General features: G+C 40.1%; 1 protein-coding gene across 1 annotated transcript in view; it reads left to right on the plus strand.

Moving 5' to 3' along the window:
- The first annotated feature begins 6290 nt into the window (after positions 1 to 6290).
- cpne9 (copine family member 9) overlaps positions 6291 to 24403 on the plus strand; it is a 48462-nt gene continuing 30349 nt past the window's right edge. The window contains exons 1-5 of the mRNA XM_022745024.1: positions 6291 to 6367; positions 8946 to 8986; positions 11720 to 11766; positions 17836 to 17939; positions 24307 to 24346. Coding sequence (XP_022600745.1) covers positions 6291 to 6367; positions 8946 to 8986; positions 11720 to 11766; positions 17836 to 17939; positions 24307 to 24346 — 309 coding nt within the window. The remainder of the gene's footprint in view (positions 6368 to 8945; positions 8987 to 11719; positions 11767 to 17835; positions 17940 to 24306; positions 24347 to 24403) is intronic.

The following is a 24403-nucleotide window of genomic DNA, read 5'->3' on the forward strand; positions in this document are numbered from 1 at the left end:
TCCACTTGATTCCCGTCAGTGCTGAGATTTCTGCCCAGCCATTATCTCACACACACACACACACACACACACACACACACACACACACACACACACACACACACACACACACACTCACACACTTACACACGCATGTTCTTCGCAAAAACATGTGCGCCTTCTTTCAGGTTCCACTTGGACAGACATTTCTAACTTGGACTACTCTTGGGTAGATCTACGCTTTTAAGTGATTTTCTCAACAGAATTCTGTTGAGAGATTTAATTTAAAACTACGGTTTTGACGGCTGCTGTACCTCAGGACTGTTGTTGTGCCTTTGTTATCTTCAGTAACACTGGATCAGATCTCTACTTCAGCTGGTCCAGTTTCAGGTGTACTTTCTGTTTCTTAAATGGTTTAAAGAGCTTGGAGGGTTTTGCTGCTCATTGTTTATTAGTGTTTTGACTGTAGAGCATTAACAGCGTTAGCTTTGCAATAAAGCTTTTTGGGGTTTCCTTGATCACTCTCTTGGTTGCAAGATAAGTCCTTGTTGTGCAGTAACATGCAGCTGTTGAGTCTTATGGACGCTCTTGATGAGGTTAAAGAGGTGGGATTTCAGTCAATGGACACATTTGGCATTCTCCCCCAGAAGAGTGAGACAGACACAAAGAGATTTTCATATCTGCCTTTAAAATGACTGTAGCTGAAGAGGATTTTATTGATTCACTTTATAATTCTAGCAGGAATTTTTGGAAAAATACATTTTTTCGCTTTCTTTCTGAGAGTGAGACGAGAAGATTGACGTTGATATTGTGTGTGTGTGTGTGTGTGTGTGTGTGTTTGGCACAGAACAAGAGCCAAGGTGTGTTTAGCCTAGATTAGCATCATGATGAAAACGGTTAGCTTAGCTCATCTTAAAGTTCAAAAAATATGCATACAGTGCCTCCAAAGCTCAGTAATAAACAAAATGTATCTTTTTGTTTGTTGGAGCCATACAAACGGAAATGTAAACAGGTCAATTTAAAATTATCAGGGATGTTCTGTGGTGTAAAAGTGAAGTTCATCTGCTAGCCCAGCGGCTCTGAGCAGCATCTCAGGCTTTTTACATTTCTATATACAAGTATGGTTTAAACACACGAGATACATGCTGATCAACTGAGTGGTGTCAGACATATTGGTAGGTGTGTTTTTTACATGTTGACAGAGCCAGGCTAACTGTTTCTTTAGCATGTCCCAACTCCGACTCAGTACTGAGCGCTCAGACATGAGTCAATCTCTGCATCTCACTTTCAGAAAGACAGCTAATTAACTTATTTCCAAAAATCTGAATTTCTTTAACTAGTAGAATTTGGTGTTCTGCTAGACTCTAGGCCAAAGTCTGCTTTCCTAATACCACAAAACACATTTGTAAGAGTTGTTTTTAAGCCATGTGAGTTTTCATCCCTTTTCCTGATAGAAATGTGTGAGTATTTGACTTATATTGACCACATATATCAGTTCATGGTCAAAATGGTTTAATTTTGTATCTCCAAACAAACTGACAGTAGAGCAATCTGTCCAGCTTTATTTCAGACTAGTCAGACTTTTCGGTCATGTCAGGTTTTAAGCTTTTTAATTGTCTAAAGATGGCTGTCCTCGAGGACTTCAGATTCAGTCATGGTCTTGTATCATTTTGTTTTACATTTTAGCCTCACTTCCGCTGTATGACTGTAGCTGATAAGCAGCCAGTCACAGGACACCTGACATCAATTACAAAAATAATGGAAAATGGTCATTGCAAAAATAAATTCTGATCCTGAATTACTTATTATGCTCCCAAATAAATTTCTCACTCAGTTTCTCCTTTTTCACTCACCGGATTTGCATGACATACTCAAAGTTTATCTCAATTGTGAAATGTAATGATTTTATTTGTTTTACAAATTTACTTTTTATTTCAAAATCTTTTATTGAAACGCTGCATTGCACTCATTCTGATGTTATCTGTGTAAAGACTTTTCTTTGTACTGTTGATGCATTTCTAAGTAATTCTACCTGTTGTTGTTTTGGTTTTTTTTTTTGTTATAAATTGTGCTTAATTGTTGGCAGGTGACAGGCTATAATGAAAGGTGAACTGAGCAGCAGGTAGCAATTGTGAATAAAAGAAAAACTAGAATCACCTCCTCGCAGTTGTTTCCTCCACCAACCAGTCACGTTACAGGAAATATGGTCACAGTCTCTCCTTCCTGAGTTACAGCTTGAGTGTTTTTGCAGAACATTATGATGTCACAGTGAAGTTGACTTTTGCCCTTTTTTGATATAAAATCATTTCATTTTATCCTTATAGACGTTTCAGTTAAATTGTGTCATAATTAGTGAATGAATTCATGAGTTATGGCCAACAGCCTGTTTCGTGAGGTCAATGTGTCAGAAGAAATGAAATTCCTTCTGGGTGTTTCAGATATATTGCATTCACAAGAATGTGAGGTCACCGTGACCTTTGACCACCAAAATCTTTGTGCCAAATTTGAAGGAGTTCCATCAAGATACGGACAGACGGACGGACGGCTCTGACTGTCGCCGGCGCAGAGGCATAAAAAAAAAACAACTTTCTAATGAATTTGTTTTAGCACGAAGTCTTAGTACCTTTATACTTGTACCTGTGATTTACTCATTATTATCCATGATGAGATGTATTAACTATTTACACAGAGCTGACGTTCAGTGTTTTTTCTGAACACATGAGACCTGTAAACAAATGAGAGTTCAGTGTCAAGTATAATGTGAGTGCATGAAGCAGTCGTATAACGCCATGTTTCATATCCCTACTTTAAAGTGAATCCAACTCTATTTAACTTCAACTATCTTATCACTGCTTTCTCTGATCAAATTCTCTTCTCAGGGTCAAAGGTCACTGATAGACGACACTTCAACTGGTCGCTGGAACCTGAACCCTGTCAGCTTGTACATCTGTCAGCCAGTACATCTTGCTGTTGGCTCAGAGGTGTGAACACTAAGATGTTTCCGAGGTCATTGAATTATTAATTCCTGAAATATTTGTTCTGTTGAATGGCTGATGGGACGATGCGCATGGAAATGTAGAGGTGGGGGTGGGGTGATATTATTGTCTGCATCTAGTTTCTCCTGCCACCTGTGCCTCTCCTGCTTTCCCTCTTTTTTAAATCTTACCACCTTCTCCACTTTCATCTTCTCCTTGCACTTTCTACTGTCCTTAATCCTATTTCTCTTCCCTCTCGGTCACTGTGCTGTTGAAGCCTTTCTCCTCTTTCCTTTCCTTTCCTTGCTTCTCCTGTTTTTTCTCCCATTTTTAGTCATTTTAAATTTCTCTTTCTCATTTGATTTGTCTGCTTCTCCCCCTATTCCTCTTTTAGGTTCTAGCATTTTCTGTCATCCTCCAAATGCCGATCCTTATTCTTCTCCCAACATTGTATTAGTTGTGAAAACTGTTCATCTTGCCAGATGACTTTAATTAAATTGCTTTGATCAATCGTATCCTCTCCAGCTAATTTTAAATGCCACACCTGCTACTTCCCAGCCAGATAAAACCCAACTACAATTCTTTAAACCTGAATATTTATACTGTGCTGATATTTGTAAGCTTTGCTATTGCTAAATAGCCAACATTAGCATTAACAGCTAGGATGGTTGATGCCAGTCTGACCTGTGTCACGTGAGCAGAAGCCTAGCTGTTTACACCAGAAGCACATTTCTCCAGGGCAGTCAACAAGCTCTTTCTTAATCACACGTAGAGCTGATCTTCATAATAACCTCGAACACATGCAAACACACAAACATGCTTCAAATTCAGTCCTACAACACAACTGGAGTGTTTTCAGTGGACACAAGCGTGGGGGTGGGGGTGGGGGTACCATGACGGTGTGATCCTAACCACAGCGGCCCGGGTTCAAGTCCAACCTGTGGCCCTTCTCTCTCTCTCTCTCTCTCTCTCTCTCTCTCTCAGTCACTAACTCACTAGTGTTCTTTGGAAACACTTCCATTGTGTTGTCAAATGAATGATGAATCTGCTTCTGAATTTCTGGTGTGTTCGTGTGTTTGCATGTGTTTTCTTAAGTTGCAGTGCGTTGAGCTCTCAGGGCCACCGTAGTTACTGGATCAGCGGGGCATCGCTTATTCCGCAACAAAGGGCCATCACCTTGACATGGGAGAGGCGGCATAACAGAAGTTGTATGCTCAGACAGCGGACCACAATTTGCATCTCAGCCTTTTCAAAAAGTGAAGCTTCAGTCATGTGACATCCATCCATCCCCACTTCCCAAAGAGCAACAGGGAGGCTGAGCAGGCTGTAGGGACAATGAAAAACCTCCTGAAGAAATCCAGTGATCTTATCTCATCCTCATGGCCTACAGTGGTGCTCCTGTAGTGAATGGACTCAGGAATCTCAGCTTAACCCAGGATGGTCAGACATGGACATCCTGAAAATAAGTGAACAAAAATACAGACAAAGGCAGAAACACCACTACGACTGCAAACACTGAGCATGAAACATGCCACACCTGCAACCAGGTGACCATGTATGGGTCAAACACATGCTTTGAGAGGGGCACAGTGGTGTCTACAGCAGGCACGTCAAGGGCCTGCATCACTAGCACAACAAGGGGCACCCTGTGAAGAATGAGGTACCATCTCTCATTGACCCCGGAGCACCAGAAACACAGTAGCTTACCTGTGCAGGCACCTGAAAAAACTGTTCCTGATGCAGCGAGTACACCTGTCACAGAAATAAAATAAAAATAAAAACGAACCCTGCTTCCTAACCCGACCAATCCCTACTACTATAGAAGAAAACAACGAAAAATAAAACCCTATCTCCAGTTTCACCTGTCAAACAAAAGAACAATCTAGCAGCCACCCATAACCTAGTGTTGCTAGACTGAAAATAATAGACAGGAAAGAACACACGATAAACTAAACTAAACTAAAGCCTATAGCCCATGATCCCAAAAACTAGTGCCTCCACGAATCAGCATCCACTCAACAATCACAATACTAAAGCCATCCCAGAAGAGCTAACTATACACACGTTGACATTTTGACATTTAGAACAAAGAGGCACAGAGGCGGACTGCTCAGATCAAATCACAGCCCACCCCAGCCATTTCCACCAGGCAGCTTTTATAGGGCCGAGGATGGGACCAGGCAGGCTGGTGATAGGCGGCTGGTACCAACTCCGGAGGAGGGGAGGGACCAGCCGAAAACGAGAACCACCCAGGCACAGGCAGAGAGGGGCAATGCGGAGGTGTGGACAAGGAGGAAATCCACCTCCGGAGCAGTGGATGATAGGTCGCCCCAGCCTTAATTCAAAAATGGAAAACTGCACCATACAACATAACACAGTAAAACAATGTTTTTTGAGCAGTGTAGTTAGATAAAAGTCAATGTTGAGCTTTCGAGCAGATTGATTCTTTCACCCCATAGTCAATGAAATAAATATTGGATCATTTCTCACAAGCCTCAGACCTTCAGAACATTCTGACATTAAAATGACATTTTTCAGACAGATCAGGAGAAGATGACCTTTATTCAGACGTGTCTCTGTCACAGGAACAACCTCTCAAGAGATCTCACAACACAGATCTCTTCTCTCTGTCGGTTCTGGTGCCTGCTGCAGTAGAACTGCTGTGGCTTTCCAACTGCAGAAGTTGGACCAAAACGTGCAACTGTTTTTGGAGGGAAAACGGAGAGTATCAGACCGATATGATCTTTGATCTGGGTTGATCAGATATTAAACTAGCAGATACAAACGAGCGACAAAATCAGGCATAAATTCAAACCTTATCTAGTGTTGTATTGAATTGTTGTTATGTGTTGACATGAAAAAGCAATGATGGCCACGCCCACTTAGGAGACAGGAAGCGAATACAATTTCTTACCACTGGCGCTGCTTGTAATGCCTGATCTTTTGGTCTTTGGTGACACATGTAGGTGTTCAACCAACCAAGCAGTTTCCGCTCCTCGTCGGCACTTTTCACCCTCCATACACAGACCACCAGCTGCTCCCCGACACAGCAGGAAGAAGTTGAGGTCTCTGCCTCCACCTGCCGATGGAGAGAGGGAAGTAGGAGGAGCGCGGTGGTGGATCTCTCTCTCCTCCCTCTCGCCATGAATTAAAGCCTCATCCTCAGGTATGTCTCTTCACCCTCAGCCACCGTCTACAGCAACAGTCAGCCTACTACAACTACTACTACAGCCTGCTGACCCACTCTCAGTCTCCCGTCCTCCGCTGGATGGAACAGACGCACTGTAGTGTGAATTAGTGCGAACTTCACGGACTGAGAAGAAGTGATTAAAAACCATGGCGACAATAGGGGATTTCGACCCGCTCAACTCCACCGTACCTGCCACTAAGATTGAAGTCACGGTTTCTTGCAGGTAAGCAGGGAACATGAATATTCACTTGTGAAGCATTGATCTGTTTGCATTCAAATATCGACACATTTTTGATGCTTGGTATTAAAGTCACACTTTTCTAAGGGGCACAGATTTCATTATATGTAATTTCTTTTCATCTTCGACTTTTCCTCAGGTTTTAATCAGAATTGTGTGTCTTTAAGGTGCACGTACGAACTCTTTTCTTTTCTAAGGAACAATCTGCATGTGCTGTGGGTGTAGAAGTGCGTGGGGGTGCAGTAACCAACAGTAGCAGGATTTATTCTGAGAGCGGAACTCGGAGATCACATGAAAAGAAAAGACACGGAGAGGGAGTTCTGATTCTGGATGTTTTATTAAGGCCTGGCGACAAAGAATAGCAATATACTGTAACTCATTTTAAAACCAGAATCTAAAATTAGCTCATGAACCTAACAGCAGTGTAAAACACAAACTGTAAGGCTCAATAGGAATAGTGTTTTTTTTTTTTTTTTTTTAAATAATAGTAATGTTCTTTTTTTAAATAAAAAAAGAGAAAATATGTAGGAATTTTTCAATGAAGTAATACAACAAATTAAAAAAATAATCTTAAAAGAGAATAAAAAATGTATCAGTGTTTCTGTGTGTCTCAAGGTCAGGTCTTCAAAGCAAAGGCATACCAGAAGTAATGAAATTCAGAAAAGAAAAGAAAAGAAAAGAAAAGAAAAGGCAGAAAATGAGAGATGGTGGGAGACAGCAGGGTGAACTGTATAAAAGTCACACACAGACGTGCTAAAACCTCTACAGATAACTGCATCTTCAGGACTGCACTCCTGACTGTTTCTCCCCTTAAATACTGGGATATAATTAGGACTTGCTGAATGCACTGCCATTACTAACCAGCATACATTACATTACAGTTTAACAGCATACGGTGCAAGCAGTGTTGGGAATGTGACTGTAATGTTATTGCCTAGGTTACAGATTATGACCCTATTAAAAATGTGACAGTTTTAATAACTTCATCAAAGTTATTAATTTAGTCTGTTGGTTCCCTGCATTTATATACTGTATATATTGTGATGTAAACACAATGCAGAATGAAGTTGATGAGTTGATGAAACAATACATTTGGATGTGTGTGTGTGTGTGTGTGTGTGTGTGTGTGTGTGTGTGTATATATATGATTCTATGTGGATATTTGTATATATATTTGTATCTACATAGAATCACAATAACGTGATATAAGTTTGAAGAGTTTACCTACAGAGCAGACAGTGATGTTAATAAAAGTTAAAAAGAAAAATCTTTCTAACCTAAAAATGAGTTTTTTCCTCCTAAAACAGTCAGTGTCTGTCACAGGGAGCTACTTCCTCACATGTGGAATAAGGAATAAATTGTGCAGGTACAGAGTGAATCAGGTGACTCAGAACTTGTTCCTGATTGGAGAAATTGGAAGTGTTACAACTGACCCGTGTTACAACCATCCTTGCTCTGCCCTACTATTTCTAATGTGATAATTTATAACATGAAACACTGAGTCTCATTGCCAGGTTGTCCAATACTGACACTTCAGGTTGGATGGCCCTCCCACAGCGCCTGTATTTGATCACCTGGGAATGAGACTCAATAATCAGCTTTCTCTCCAGAATCATCTACTGCACCTTCAGATCAAATCTTTAAAGTTTGATTGGATCACCCAAAAATAGGTGTGACTTAGCAAATAGAATGTAGCAAAAAACTGTGTGTGGGAGGACGAGGGAGAAACTAATTAGTCTCTCAGAACTCGAAATCCTAGTGTTCATTTCAGCGTCAGAGGTCTCTGGTGTTTTTCATCGTGGTGTGGAGAGCTGCATTGTGGATATGATGACTACACAGTGTGGAAGGTGGTGTGATGCTAAAAAGTGACATTGGTGGTGAAATGCCAGGTAGGTCAGCGAGAACAGGGAGCCAGGACTTCTCAGTGAGAAAATGTCAATCACAGCAGGGTAGGGCTCTGATTGGACACCCAGCTTCCTACATATACATGTCCAGAAGGACTCAGGCAGAAGGCATTACAAGAAAAAATAACATTAGTGTCTCACAGAAGTTAATCATCAGAGGCACCAAACAAAACCCTTCATAGTGTCAGATGAAAGACGTCAGGCCTGGTTGTACAAATATCTGGTGATTTGCAGATTTCTGGAGAAGCTGCTTGTTCTCACTGGTGATTCATTGCCCCTTGTTTTTCATAGACGTGGGAGTTGTTGCCTTTCTGGAGTGAAACCCCTGCCAACATGCAACCCTAATTAATCCCTCAATACACATGTTCATCCAAAGTGAAGAAATGTAAGGGAAGCTAACGGAGAATTAATGAAAAAATGTATCAAGAAATGTGGAAATTTGAGCCTCATTAGTCTTTGGCTCTATTCATAACATTTCAATGTGTCAGTTACAGGTGATGTGTCAGGATGTAAGAGGGGAGTATGGGTTAATAATAAATAATAAACAATAATAGTTAAATTAGTCCAGTTCATGAGCCACTTCCTTTGGCTGAGGTGTTATACAGCCTTGCTGTGACTGTCAGTCACAGTCTCTAACAGTCTCTTTCCTTTTGTTGCAGAAACCTGTTGGACATGGACACCTTCTCCAAGTCAGATCCAGGTAACTGCTGCCACTGTCACATTCCTAATTGTTTTTAATCAAATCCATCGTTCATTCCTGTAAATCAAGGCGTGTCGAGCAGCAGTGAGTGGTAACACAGTGAGTGTCTAACAGAGCTTTAAAGGGATAGTTCAGGTTATTAGACGTGGGGTTGTGTGAGGTGGTCATGCATAGTCAGTGTGTTACCTGCAGTAGATTCAGATCAGCCAGTGAACAGAGGCAGCAGGGAACACCGACACAGAGGCAGAGTGATGTGCTGCTGTGGGCGGGGCCAGCGGAAAAAACATGTTTTAGACACTTTTAAAAGACGCCCACGGAAACAATCCAATACCTGTTTGAATGTACGCTTCATGTACAGTATTTTATGTAGTTTATCTGAATTACTGTATTCCTACGCACTGTATTACACTGCAGGTCAGCTGAGTGAATCAGAAATACCTAAACTTCACTTTGTTGATATGCATGACTACCTCACACAACCCAATGTCAAATAACTATCACTTTAACAGGAAAATCCAGTGGCCCAGTGAGTGACACAGTTGAGCTGGAAAAGACTTTCATCAAGTTTGTTCCTAATTAGGGAAACTAATCACTGGAGCCTGATTGATGCTTAATGATTGCATGGTACACACACACACACACACACACACACACACACACACACACACACACACACACACGTTTATATCCCCATGGGGATAACTCATTGACATGCTTTCCTGAAACCCCTTATCCTAAACCTAACCTAAACCTAATTCTAACCTGATCCCTTAAACCAAGTCTTAACTCTCAAAAAGCAGTCTGGACCCATGGGGACCTCCATTTTGGTTCCCATGGTGATGGTGAGTCCACATGGGGGAACTCCTCTAAACCTGGTGGAGTCCCCACTGGGATATAAACACACACACACACACACACACACACACACACACACACACACACACACACACAGGTTTACTGACTGTTAGGTCGGGATAATTAAAAATCAGACACACACTCTCTCCCCACATAGTCAGCAGGCCAGGGATCCTTGTTGACACATCCCCAGACATTAGCCTTTCTTCCTGGGCTCGGCGGAGGTGGAGAGCCATGGTGCAGGGTAATGATTGTTTCAGGGGGGTGTTGAACTTCAAAGCCAGGTTAAAGAGGGAAGCTGGACTCGCTGTGGCTACAATGCCCTCTCAGCTCTTTCATGTCCCAGGTTAGAGTCCTCTATCAGATCCAGGTGTCCGGCCACAACAGATTGGGGTCGATATCTGCTGATAATGTCAAACAGCATTGACAGCTACTGATAAATGAGCGAGCCGGTTCCCCTGGTAGAGTCATGACTGTAATGATAAGTGACTCTGTTTAGAGCTGCAGTCAATAAATGGTGATAATAAGAGTTCCATCCCAGAATTGGTTGTAAATAATAATATTATATAAGTACAAATAAATAAGTATATAATATAAATAATAATAATGATTTATTTATTTATTATTATTGTTAATTTGATTTATTTCTATGGTTCTAACCCCGAAGGTCAGGGAACAATTGTTTTAATTGTTTGTGCTGCATATTATTATTATTATTATTATTTTTGTTGTTCATATTGTTCATATTGTTGTTATTATTATCATTATTTATTTGTTTTCTTCTGCTTTGGCTCAAATTGCTGTCATTTGGAATGAGCTAGAGACATGGCCCAATAGCTGAACATGACGTCCAAGTGCTTGCAAGAAAAATGTGCCCATTCGGCCCCATGGTGGTGCTGTAATTAAGGAAACTAGAATTAACTCCTCGTGGTTGTCTGCCTCCGCCACTCACACTAGTTTCAGGTTACATCCCTGTTTATCCAGAGTCATAGAAAATATTAAACATTTGTGTGAAGTTTAGTCATAATTGCTGTGTGAAGTCTTGAGTTATGGCTAAAAAGTGTTTTGTGAGGTCACACTGACCTTGACCTTTGACCGCCAAAATCTAACCAGTTCATCTTTAAGTCCAAGTGAACATCTGTGCTGAATTTGAAGTTCCTTCAAGACGTTACTGAAATATCACGTTCACAAGGCCAATGAATGAATGTCTGTGCCAAATTTGAAGGGATTCCCTTGAGGAGTTCTCAAAATTGCATTCATGAGGCCAAAATCATGTTTTGTTGACCTTGACCTTTAACCTTTGAACTTTAGCCACCAAAATCTAATCAGTTTGTCCTTGATTCCAGGTGAAATTATTTTACCAAACGAGAAATTCCCTCAAGGCGTTACGAAGGTATTGAGTTCACACGGCCAAAACCTCATTTTCTGACAGCCCTTGACCTTTGACCTTTGACCACCAAAATCAAATTAGTTCTCAATCTGAGTCCTAGTGAATGTTTGTGCCAAACTTGAAGAAGTTCTATTAAGGAGTTATTGAGATATCGTGCCCATGAGAATGGGACGGACAGTTGGACAACCTGAAAACAATCTGTCTCTGACTGGCGCCGGCGCAGAGGAATAAAAATGCAGTAATGGGAAGGCCACGCCCATCACACCATTTGTACAATTTGAGACACAATTCCAGCTCAATGTTCTCTACAAAAAGCCTGTTGCACCATAAATGTCTGCCATGATGGATTCTTATCTCATTTGCATAATATACATGTAAAACGAATGTAACTTTTAAGATTTTGACTTTCAACACTAAATTGTATTTTCACATTTTTATTTGTCTTGAAATCTACAATGTATAAAAGCGACCCGTGTTTCTCTTTGCAGTAGTGGTGTTGTACGTTCAAGGCCTGGGCACCAAGGAGTGGAGAGAGGTGAGTGATAATCTGCAACTGAAGAAGATAATAATGAGGTTAAGAAAATCTCAAATCTATCAGAGAGACTGTGTAACAAAATCAACAGCTGTCCCAGACATACTAAAACAGCTGCTGCGCACAGGAAATGACCTGGTAGACTGAGGATGAGAGATTGAGTTGTGGATGACTGGAAAATGATTTGCATGGTGAAGAAAAGAGGAATTTCAGCCTCAAAATAATTTCTAAAAGCACACAATCACTGATCAAAGCGTCTGACACGGAGGCTCTGACACTGACAGGATGAGACACGACAGATCCGTTTCACCGAACAGAAAGGCAAACTCGTCTGTCGGTGTAAAAGGAGTCAATTGCCTTTTTTTTTTTAGCGGTTTATCTGCATTTAAAACAGCAGCAGCTTATTTGTGCTAGTTTTTGTGTAAAAAGGGTAAAAAAACACTTAGGCCAGCCTGCAGTGTACAAAGGTATACAAAAATATACAAAGATATAGCTGCAAGCAGCGATGTGGGGCCCAGCACGCCACAGTTACCATTGAAAGATTATGTCATTATATCAAGGGCATTGTAAGCCAGTTGGCTGAGATATGACTTTGATTTTTTCTGCCGATTTTGACTGAAGAAGCCGCAAAAAAAAACTCTTTCTCTCAAAACAGTTAGACACTTTAGCTTTCACATCTTTATCAGCACGACTCTTCTGCTCCAATGGAAATCTAGTCAAGCCCCATCCGTCTCTCAATGGCTTCAGGAAGTCATGTTTTATTTTAAATTGGAAAAGATCAGTAATGAACTGAAGGGTGGCACAAAAAAATTCTTTGGGAAATGGCAGCCATTTATAACCTATTTCAACTCACTGAAGGTCTGACCTCCTACTTCTCTCTTGTTTCTATTTTATTATTATTATTACTCATTTTTTTTATTATTATTTTTTATATATGTTTTAATTGCATTTATTCATTTTTTCACCTGTCTTGTTTAATTGTTGCTGCTCGAGGTGAGCCAGTTACTACCTGCATGGCACAAGGGATACATACAGTTGTAAATAGAGTTCTAATTCTGGGGAGGGGGAGTTGTCCGGGGAGTAGTGAAAAAACGTTTTGATAAAATCCAAAATAGCACTCACATCAATTAGACACATTCACAAAGCATCTTAAGGCTAGAAGCAGCTCCTATCTTGCCGATTTAGGAGAAACTCCTAAGAATAATGGGCGTGTCAGTCCTAACTTTATGACTCCTCATTTTTCTGACTAAGAGTAATTCACAAAGACACTTAGCTCTAAAAGTAGCACCTAAGTCTGGGAGAAGTTAGAAGCAGTGGAGAGGACTCCTGACCCACTACGACCAAATCATAGAGAATCTTAAAGGGCTGCTGTCATTCCACGTCACAGTGTCCTGGAAACCTTAAACGATGCTGAATGACTTAAAAGATACGAGTCAGTCACGAGGGAATAATGATCGCTGTGGAGTTTGTGAGGGATGCAGTAACATCTCCAACTGAAACAACCCGATCAGTGCGGAAACTAAGTGTTTGGCAACGCTGCAACTTGGCAACAGAGAAAAGCCGACCTATTCACCAAACAATAAATGCGCTCTGACCTGACATCATAGGACAATTCATACGATTTCCTTTAGATGTTCAACAACTACAGAGAAATAAAGCAGCTTCATGGCAATAGCCGGTCTACCTGCTGTGATCAGTGCCAGAGATGTAACCAGGGATGTTGTAACCAGGGAAACAAAATCAACACCAGGTTGTATTGATGCTGCCTGTAGACATTGTTGTACAGCGTCCAGGATCTGCACACAAGTCATGGATCTGAATGGAGAGTGACCTGATCAGCTGTTTGAAAGGATCATATTCCAGCTGGATGTCACCTGGTGGGGGACAGAGGAAATCTTCACACACCTGAACACACAGCTGGGACCACAACTACAATACACCAGGTACAGCTACAACAGACTGCGGCTAATAGGCTGCCAGTTAGGTTCAGTTAGGTCGTCTATGACAGGTTAGTTTTAGTTTTATTTTGCCATTGAGAGAATTGAATGTAAGTTTTTATAGTAAAATTCTAATCCTAATTAGTTATTAGTTATTAGTTATTTAATTTGTATTAGTTTATTTCTCAGTGTTTTTTTTATTATTACTGCAGGATGTTGCGCATGCGTTTTCGGTGGCACAGATGGTCTTTCATCAACCAATCGCTGTGGTTCCTGCAAGGACGCTTGTCCATGAAAATTGACGTCAGCCATAGCTACAGAGTCACATTCTTAGCTCAGGAGTTTTATCTTTTCCTCACTAAAAGTTGGTCTCAGCAGCTTTGTGAAGAGAACTTAGGAGAAAACTTTTAGTCAGAAACTTTTAGCATGACATAGGATTAGGCTACTCTTAGTGGTTAGATAAAATGCTTTGTGAATACGGGCCCTGGACTACTTTTCTTGACCTGATGCCACAAAACCCAACCTTGGATAAGTGGTAGAAAATGGATGGCTGGATGAATGGAGAAGTTTGTTGTAGGTATATTGTATAAGAATTTAATACCTGGTCATTACAGCCTCTTTAATCCTCCTTCTCCACACATCATTTTTCTTACTCTTTTTATCAAATCCCCTTGCTATCGTTCCCCTTCACTGTCTCTTAGGTTTCAGTTCTGCATCCCAGTGTTTACAATTAACAGCTTGACTGACAGTGATGAACTAAAACTGATTTCTCCTCTGCTCTTAGAGGGAATATACTTTTTAAAAATCAGAGTGAGTTGCTTAGTGCGAGAATGTAATGCTAACACAGATTTAGAAACTGTGCAGGATAAACTTACAATTGAAACAGTATCATAAATAAAATAATACCTCTTGCTTCTGTGAGAAAACATAGGTTTGTCTGAGAACATCACACATTTATTTATGTACACATTTACACACTATATTTTCCTCATTGACTCTCCTCATTTCCTCCTCATGCCAGGAACATACCAGGGCCGTTTACTGTGCATTACAACAACAACTGAAGCATATGGTTTGGCTGTGAATGTATTCTCCACTGTGCCTTATTTTGAGCTGATTGAAGAGCAGAGGAGCTTTCTTCAGGCCTGGGTTGCCAGGTTGGAGCGCAGCCACAGTTGTAGATCTTCCATATCCTTCCAGGTCCCACTCAGCTGCCCACTTCAGACTCCTTGAACTCCTTGTCTTTCATTTATGGCAGTGTCCTTGAACAGTAGTATACATCTTTCTGTCAGCAGAAAAAAGGAAACAAGCAGGCTCCCTGTGGCATGTATATTGTCACCATATTGTAGTGTGTGGGCTGTCTGAACACTGGCAGATGAGGTTTGAGCAACTTTTTGATGCAATTAGCACAAATCTAATTCTCACAGCGCTGCCAAAAACAAACTATCTAGATTTTGGGTGGGTGACAGAGACAGAACTGCAGAGAAAAACTTACTAAACAAGTTTAGTGAAATAACTTTTTAAAGAATACTTCTTGTTGGGGGGGGGGTGTTCACGTGGCAGTGTGAGGAAGAGCTGTGTTCATCCCTGCACATAATTAGCTTTGAAACCTGACAAAGAGCCCAATTTTCTTTGACTTCTCTGGCCAAAAGTTGGTAGTATAGAGCAGCAATGCCAAGCGTTACTAGGAATTCTACAAGAAACTCAAGAACTGGCTCTGGCAGAGTGAAGGCTAATGAAGCTGCTAACACTACCCAAGCTCACCAGAGGACATTGCAACCTTGTGACGCACCACACACACACACACACACCGATACACCTGTTGTTAGGTCCATCTCCTATATGTGGCCAAAGAGTTTGCTAAACTCACTGCACTAAGCTTGGAAAAGTCTGAGGTGTTCATTACAAGATGTTAGAGGCTATAAAGGTTACAACAAGTGCTACTGATAGCAAACTGAAGCCGACTATGCTTCCTGGAGGATGCTAATGAGAGGCAGCGGGCTAACCCCACAGGCACGGAAATGAAAGCCCTCCGACAAAAGCTGGATGACATTGAGAATCGGGACAAAGGAATAATTTATGCCCCAGCAGGTTTCCAGATGGCAGCGAGGAAGGCGTGGAAGGTGATGCTGGAGAAACTGACAGAGCCCACAGGGTTGGGGTGTTACCCAAAAGCCCTGATCTTAGGATTTATTCAAATTACCTCCTTTTCATGGAAGTTTTTCAGGAGGACAGACAAAGCATCGCTAATAACGCTACTGATTCCTATTATGTCACATATGTATGAGATTTTGGAGGTGAAGAATAGCAAGTTTTATTTATACAAAGTCTGTCCATTATGTTGATTCCTACCATGGTCGTCTTGGGTCAACAGTTTTGTTTTTTTTTTGGATAAACTAATTTGGTCTAATGTATAAATAATTGCCGAAGTTCAAAATGTCTTGCTCTTTGTTATTATAACGTTCTTGTCCTCACTCTTGGATGTTGGGCTCAAAAGCAGGATGGGTAGGGAAATTATTATTATTATTATTGTTATTATTATGGGCTCTCATTTGAACATCCCACTATACATACACAAACACACACTCCCCACAACACACCCAACATAATTCAACCTTGACCGCTAAACCTCATTTCATATATATTTTGTCATGTCACCTGTCTGTCTGTTTCCTTGTCACAATGTGTCTATGCCCTTATGTCTTTCTGATTGTGTTGTCTGTTTTTTCATCAATAAATTGATGATAATAAACAAACAAAAAACATATAAAACACTGTAAAAGTGTAAAATATGGCACCTTAAAATGTTAAATGTTATATTTGGAGTGAGAGGTGCTGCCTAGAGCCCCCAAAAGGCCTGGAAAATAACACCTTTCTATTCCGTAACATCTTACTGAGTTAAGTGAGTTAGGTTCCTTCATTAACACATTTCTGACAGTGCCTGACTGCCAGCCTAACACACAGGAGGCACACACAGCCATGCTAACCTACTTTTTCAACAACTTCTGGGAAATAACAATGATCCTATCCTCATTTCAACCTGCATTTTCCATCCACATTATTGGTATTACATGAATTTCTGGATGTGTTGGGACGAACTCACTCTCGCTCTGTCCGTCTTTCTGTCCTCCTCTCTCTCCATCTAATATCTCCTCTGGAATTATTAGATGGTAGTCTACTGCTGTGTTGCATCATGTTTAATGTGATACAACTCAGCACTGTGTAAGGACAGCAGAGACATTTGTGTCTTTATTCATATATTGATGCATACTAAATGAGGGAGGAGTCAGATGTACGTATAATAAGCCATTTTCCTGCGTCCAAGTCTTAATATCATTTGGTTGTACAGAGGTGAGTTCAAAAGTTTTACCAATGCCTGGAGTGGGACTTAATCGTATTCTGCCTATCCTTTTGGTAGTCTGGGTAGACCTTATTCTTTGGCTTCCTCTTTGTAGGAATCTTCAGTGGCTCTTCCTCTGAACAGCTCAATTCTGCAGTAGTCGTGAAATCATATTTTTCACATTCCTTTCTGTTATTTAAAAGCCATTATTATAAACAGGTATTATAGAATTAATAATACAAGCACAGATATTTTTGGATTGAGATAGTCTGGGATCACTTATACGCACATCAGTAACAAACTGGGTTTTGGGGTGTGGGGGAAGAGTCAGTGATTAACAGAAAAGTTGAACCAATTAGCATTTTCATATTCACATACTTGTATGGGCATTCTAGGACCATATTATAATCAAAATGGAAAAGCTGTTTGACATTTCATTTTCAAAGTCATGCCCTGCTGCACAGTGGACAATATTCAAATGTTAATCAAAATTTGAAAATTAAAATGCAATTTGAACAGTTTAACCAAATTTTACAAGACAAGCAATATTCAGATCACAATGAAAATGCAGTTTTCTAACAATTTGAAAATAAAAATGAAAACAGCATTTGCCATTTCATTTTTAAAGTCTTAACCTGGCCTATAGTTGACAATATTTAAATGCAATTTGCAAAACATCTAGGCTAAGCATTTTCATTTATATGTCACCATGATCTTTTGGGGTCAAAATGAAAATGAAATGTCAAACATCTTTTTTTTGTTGACTGTCCTCCTCTCTATTGCTCTTTCTACCAGTTTGGTCGGACAGAAGTGATCGACAACACGCTGAACCCCGACTTTGTGAGGAAGTTTGTCCTGGACTTTTTCTTTGAGGAGAAACAGAACCTCCGCTTTGATGTGTAAGTGGGAACATCTCCGCCTTCTCTCTCTACAGCACCGCTGTCTCTTTCCTTTGTTATACCAGGACTTCAATCAAGCCCCCTCTCATTTTGGCCCGCTGACTCATACCCACTAGTTTCAGAGTCCACCAGTCAAAACTGATTATCATAAAAAAATTCAAAGCATAGAAGCAGTAAATGTACTCTTCATTTTGTCTATATGTGTGATAATTAGCCTAAAGATAGGATGGAAAAGTTCCTGGTGCCTGTCGTGATGGTTCAGACGCCCCCCCCGCCCCCCAGGGTTTGACATTAGGGGTGACCTTCCAGTCTCTTCATACATACACCCTAATCAAGCTCCAGGAACAGGGTCAGGCTACAAGGAGGTTTTGGTGAAGTATTTTTCTCATACAGTCATAACTAATACATCGGCTGTAAACTGACAATACATTGAAGTCTTTGTAAAATCAGGTCCACGTTAGGTAAATTCTGCATAATGACTGCACAGATCATATGTGCTGACAATCATGTACAGTATGTCCATGTCAGTCTGTCGGTGGGTCCAGACTGAAATATCTCAACAACTACTTTATGGATTGCCATAAAGTTTTTTGGCTGAACTGCAACAGTGGGGTCAGCCCTATAATCACCAATGTCCCTGACTGACTGACTGACTGACTGACTGACTGACTGACTGAGTGATGATATTTCCACCACTGGTTAGTCAAGTGCCGAGCCTCAGTCTACTGAGCTGCTCTGGTTTCCCAGCTGCTCAGGAACTGCAGGGAAGAGGAGGAGCGCTTCCAATACAGTGAGCCTCGCCTCCATTACAGCAAATAAACTACTTTCAATCCATGTATCATTATTACTAAAGGAGGCAGAGGAATAGCTAAACATAAGACACACACAGCAGAGAGAGCAGGAGAGAGGGAGAGAGAGGGAGAGTCATCAGTAACGAGGCTTCGTACTAACGACTATGACCAACTCTACATATCAAACAGAGGGAGTTAGACATAAAGACCTGCCTCTAATAAAAGTCTGTTACGTTCTAGAATTGAAGTAAATAAAGAATAAACTATTGTGGATCCAGATGGAGGCTGTGCTCTGTGTGAGAGACTGAATAAGAAAGATCGTCTGTCTCTGGCCCAAGTGGTTCACCTGGTGGAGCAGGTGTCATTTGGACTTAGTCTTTTCCGTGTCGGCCCGGATTTGAGTCCAGCCTGTGGCCCTTTGCTGCGTGTCATCCTCTCTCTCTCCCCGCAATAATCTTGTCCCTCTCTTCTAACTTTCTCTCTGATCATTTTACAGTAAATACAGCTGAAATCTCAGCTCAGTTTTTGTCTTTCATTTATGGTTTTGGTGATTTTGTCCGACGATGTCGCAGTTATAAAATCAGGATTTGACCATATTATTATTGGTCACTTTTCTGTTGTAGATACAGCCTCACATTCCCACACATACAAAACTGGTGAAAACACCACCATAGAAGCAGAAATAAATGGCTGTTGAGTCTATTTCCAGCATGGCCCAGATATGGAGTCCCAGGAGGACACAATGGTCTCCCTGATATGGCGTTATGAGGGTATTCCAATAAAAGGGAGCATCCCAGTAGAGGAAATCAATTATTAATCACCCACCTCTCAACCTAGGTTATTTTTAGCACACTTGAGTCACAATGGATACATGTGGAGCAAAGTGATGTATTACTTCCATGAGTAATGGGAGATGAATGGACTGAATTGATGGATCGTGACAGCAAAAGCAGTACATCATCTGAGGTATTGCCACTTGTACTAGTAATTTTTGAATGCTGGATTTGCTTGGTAGTTATATTACTATTTTTCCACTGTACTAAATTTCACTATAGTTAATCCATGTCACATGCAGTGACAATTAAGGTTTGCATAGGACTGCAATATATGAAATGCCATTTAAATCATTAGATAATTACATAAATAAATAAATACAGCTATGAAATAAATCCTGAAATAAATAAATGAGGTAATATGGAGATATAGAAAGAAATGTAAATATAAATATATAAGTGAGTCAATAAATACATAAATAGCTATATAAATAAATAAATGAATAGCTGAATAAGTAAATAAATAAATGAATAAATAGCTTTTTAATTTTGAAATGACGTTTTTATTTCAGGGGACTTTTATTTTATAATTCCACATTTATTTATATCCGGAGACTTTATTTCCTAATGCCACATTTATTTCCCAGCTCTTTTTATTTTCCATCTGCTATATTCAAATGAGGGGGCGTGGTTATCTCACAGATTCAGACCAAAGCAACAGCACCAGAACCGCACTGAATCACACTGATCAAGCTCACCCAAAGTTTCTGTGATACTGTCAACAGTTGCATTTATTTATTTATGTATTTATTTATTAGATTTGATTTAGATGGCATTCCATAGCAACACATACCATGTGTTATTATTGTATATTTTTGTGATTGTCAAGGTATTTTCAGTTGTGGATTGCTACACATTTACTGCTCTAGTGACCATTTCCAGCAGGAAGAGTGCAGTGGGATTGAGTCAAAAGAAACTACAAGGTGTGTGTTCATGGTAATGAAGGAGCATGTTACCCAGTGTAACAGTGTGGCTCACTGATGTGTTTTAAATAGTTGTGGAGCTCTGTGGCACACAGGGATAAGATACAGTATCATACAATACTTGTTAGTAGGGGCATTTCATGGCTGTTTTTGGTGTTTTCATTGCATATCTTTCAGAGAGAGTTGTTGCTGTTATGTCTACTGAGGCAATGTCAATATTCTCTACTATAAATTAATAGCGATAGGGTGCAACTCCAATGCCTCAGGTCCCAGCTAATAAACAGGAAAACCACATGAAGTTTTAACATGTGAAAACATGTTAAAATCAAATGGGAAATGTGTGGAACACGTGCTGGCACATAGGAAATGTGGATTTAGGTGGTGTAATGTGTGAAGCCCATGTAAATTCCCATGTGAAACCCATACATCTACCAATGTGAAACCTTGGGATTACATTTGAGATCTTTGTACATAGTTTGTTGTTGTCTGTACTCACATTACTGCAATTGATGAAAATGTAATGGCGAAACTTTGAAAATCTGCAGATTTGTAGAGCACATTTTTCCACATGCCATGTAACACATAATCAAATGTAGGAAACACATGGAAAACATGGGAAATTCATGTGGTTTTTCAGTAAGGTACAGGCTGCTGCTATCCAGCAAGTCCATGTTATCATGCAGATACATGGAACAGTTTTTAGCTTGAAATAGAATAAATGGTTATCATTATGACATAATTAATGTAACATGTTTTGCTGCCGATATCATAAATGTTTATTAACTGGACAATCAAACTTTGAAAATGATATTTATCTGTTCTCTTCCAGTGAAGAGGTGTATAATTCAATACAGGAGTGGCCATAATATTATAAATCATTTAGCAAGAATGAATTTAGCAAGAACTACAGTAGTAGACCTACTGTGTGCCATAGCTGTGTTTCAGATTATTAATGTATATTTAGGAAAACTACTAAACTAGTTGGTGAGAACAAAAAATACCTTAGTGATTTTTTTTTTTACAAGATGAATATAAAGTCATAAATTCCTCTTAAGAGCTGTGAGGTGGGACCAGGGGGGAAGTAGATGTATGTTTAACTGTATTTGGAGATAGTAGTCTTCTTACAGATTTCAAAGTGACAAAGCAGACTCTGAATACAACGTTAAAGAGGAGGAGGCTGCCTCAGCCACCAAACCTGTAGTAGTGAGAGCATATCAAAGCCCACCAGGCCAGTCCAGTGGAGAACTAAACAAATACCAGCGACCCAGCTGTGAGCGCTCAATCCATCACATTGAGAGTACAGGTGTTGCAATCATTGGTTATTGTAGAAAAATGTAATTAAGGCTGTTCTACATTTTGTGTCTGTTCCCTAAAGGAATGAATTGGACCTTAACTGTGCTGTGGTGTCTAATTAGGTTTTTACATCAGCACTGCACTCTGCTGTCTCCAGGCTTAGATTGTGAATGATTAGTTGACAGCTCTGATCCTCTCTTCACTCAATTATCCATGTCATTATGACATGATTAATATATGACATGATTAATGCAGCAAGGCTGCAGATCAGATGATACAACCACAAAGTCAATCATTGATCTTAGGCCTAAGGAGTTCTAGTTTTCAAAACTAGAAACACCTCTCTATCTCTCTTAAAGTAAAGTTATCACCTCACCAGAACCCTTGATTACAACAAATCAGTTGTAGTGTACATACAAGCTCAGTGGCTGCATGGCCAGTATATTTTCTATTATAGCTTTACTAAAGGAAAAACTTTTTTGAGACATTCCCAGGTAGGGAAAAAAAATAAAGCTGGGTTTACCTTGGGCTCCAAAATCACTAAATCTGCCCATGGTACTGGTGGTAGCAACAGTTGTCCTAGTAACAGTCTGATTTCAACTAGGCAGTAGCTACAGCAGGTTGTAAAATACAAGGACAATATGTATTATTTTAGTAGTTTTACTTTCATTAAACTCTGAAAAAAGCTCTGACCTGTGATAGACGCATCAGCCTCATCATCAACCTTACCATGTCATTGATGCATTGCCTGGGCTCTGATGGATGTGCTGGATCTGAGTCTACTCTTTGGGCTCTTGTTCACCCATGTCATTGCACTGAGGAACCTTCTTCACTTTAACTTTTCAGCTCCACCCTTGTTTCATAGCATGTTTTTTTATCCATGTTATTTTCCCCACTGATGCACAGGTTAGGGCTTAGGTCCAGGTTTCATCACATTCTGATGTGGAGTGTCTGATTGACAACAGTGATGGGAGAGGGGGTGGGGCAAACCCACGTGGACCAAACTGGCTAGGAGGTAGGGATATCTTGAACTACTGTATATGGTCTACCAGCCAATCATTAAAACGGCCCCACACACCACTGTCTCACCCAGTAACACTATGGGCCAGTCAATCAAGGCACATACCAATCAAATTTTATCTGCATTCAACTGCAAGAAAATGACAAGGCAAAGATTAGAGTGTACGGGAAGCCAATTAGCTCAAAGTCACATTGCACATCAACTCTGACCAAAGCAGCACAGCATCAATCTGGAAGACTGTGCAGACTGCTATTGTGTCCACAGATACTTCACCAAGGACATTTTGTCATTGTGTTCATCTGACTCTGACAAACAGTTTGTCTGTTTGTCAGTTAGAATCACAGACCTCTCACTGTTCTGCATTGCATTGATGTTTTCAATGAAATCACAGATATGTATGAAAGCAAAGCCAGTGACATGCACGACCAAAAAAAAACCCAAAACAGCTATCACCCCAAAGGGGAAATGCTGCTACAGCCTAATGGGGAAACTGTGCACAGCGCATCAGGACAGTAACACTTACCTGCTTTGGCAAACAAAGCGCAGCCCAGCTGAACCAGCACACAGCTGAACCAAATCACCAAATCAGCGAGTGCAGTCAGCACCAGGTGTCTGCTGCCACCCAAGGCACAAACAAACTTACAAACAAAACAAGCAAAGTGGACGAGCAACCATTTCTTATGACCCTGGCTCAAGTGGCCACAACAAAAGGGAGACACACCATGGTTAGGATTAATAAAGAATATTCTTATTAAACCAAATTAGGAGACCAAATTAGATAGTCTAATTATGAGGTGTAGAAATCAGTAAAATCACTAGTGTGTGGTGTGCATGCAAAGCTAAACAGAGAGGTTTTATATACTATATAAATATATACTATATAAAGAACACATGCCACAGGTGTTCTACATATCCTAATCAGCTGCAGACAAAGACACAGGTCAGGAACCCACACCCCAGAGTCACAATACATATACACACACACACACATACACATAATGATTTACTGAGAGACTGGACTGAGAGTCCAACCCAACATGAGTTTAACATGAGTTTATATATATATATACTGTATATATATATATATATAAGTACCCACATTTCATTGTTGTGAACATTTAATATTTACAATTAGTTTTTTTCTGAAGTCAGTAGGACTTTTATTGAAATACCAAAACAATGTATTTTCCTGATTAAGACATCCGTGCAGCCTGGTGGTTGGGGAACACTGTTGTACTGCATGATCAGATATTTTGAGGAAAGCAAGTGCATTGTCTTTGAACATTTTACTGACACGTTCAGCATCAATGTATTTGCGTCAAATACATATTAACAACATATTATTTAAAGAGAAAACATAATAATTTTTTTTATGGTTTTCTTTTTTCTTTAAGGCTGTACTCTCTGTTGTTCTTCGTGTTAGAGGATAATAGTGTGTATTCTAAAGGAAACCTCCCTAAAAGTCTGCTGTTTTTTGTTTTTTTTGTTGTTTTTTTTCAATTGCAGGTATAACGTGGATACCAGGAGCTCCAACCTTTCCAAACATGTAAGCAGTCTATTAATATGTTCAACAATGACATGGTATGAAAATGACAAGAAACAA

The sequence above is a fragment of the Seriola dumerili genome, unplaced genomic scaffold, assembly GCF_002260705.1.
Source record: "Seriola dumerili isolate Sdu_G_001 unplaced genomic scaffold, Sdu_1.0 BDQW01000088.1, whole genome shotgun sequence".
Lineage (NCBI taxonomy): Eukaryota > Metazoa > Chordata > Actinopteri > Carangiformes > Carangidae > Seriola > Seriola dumerili.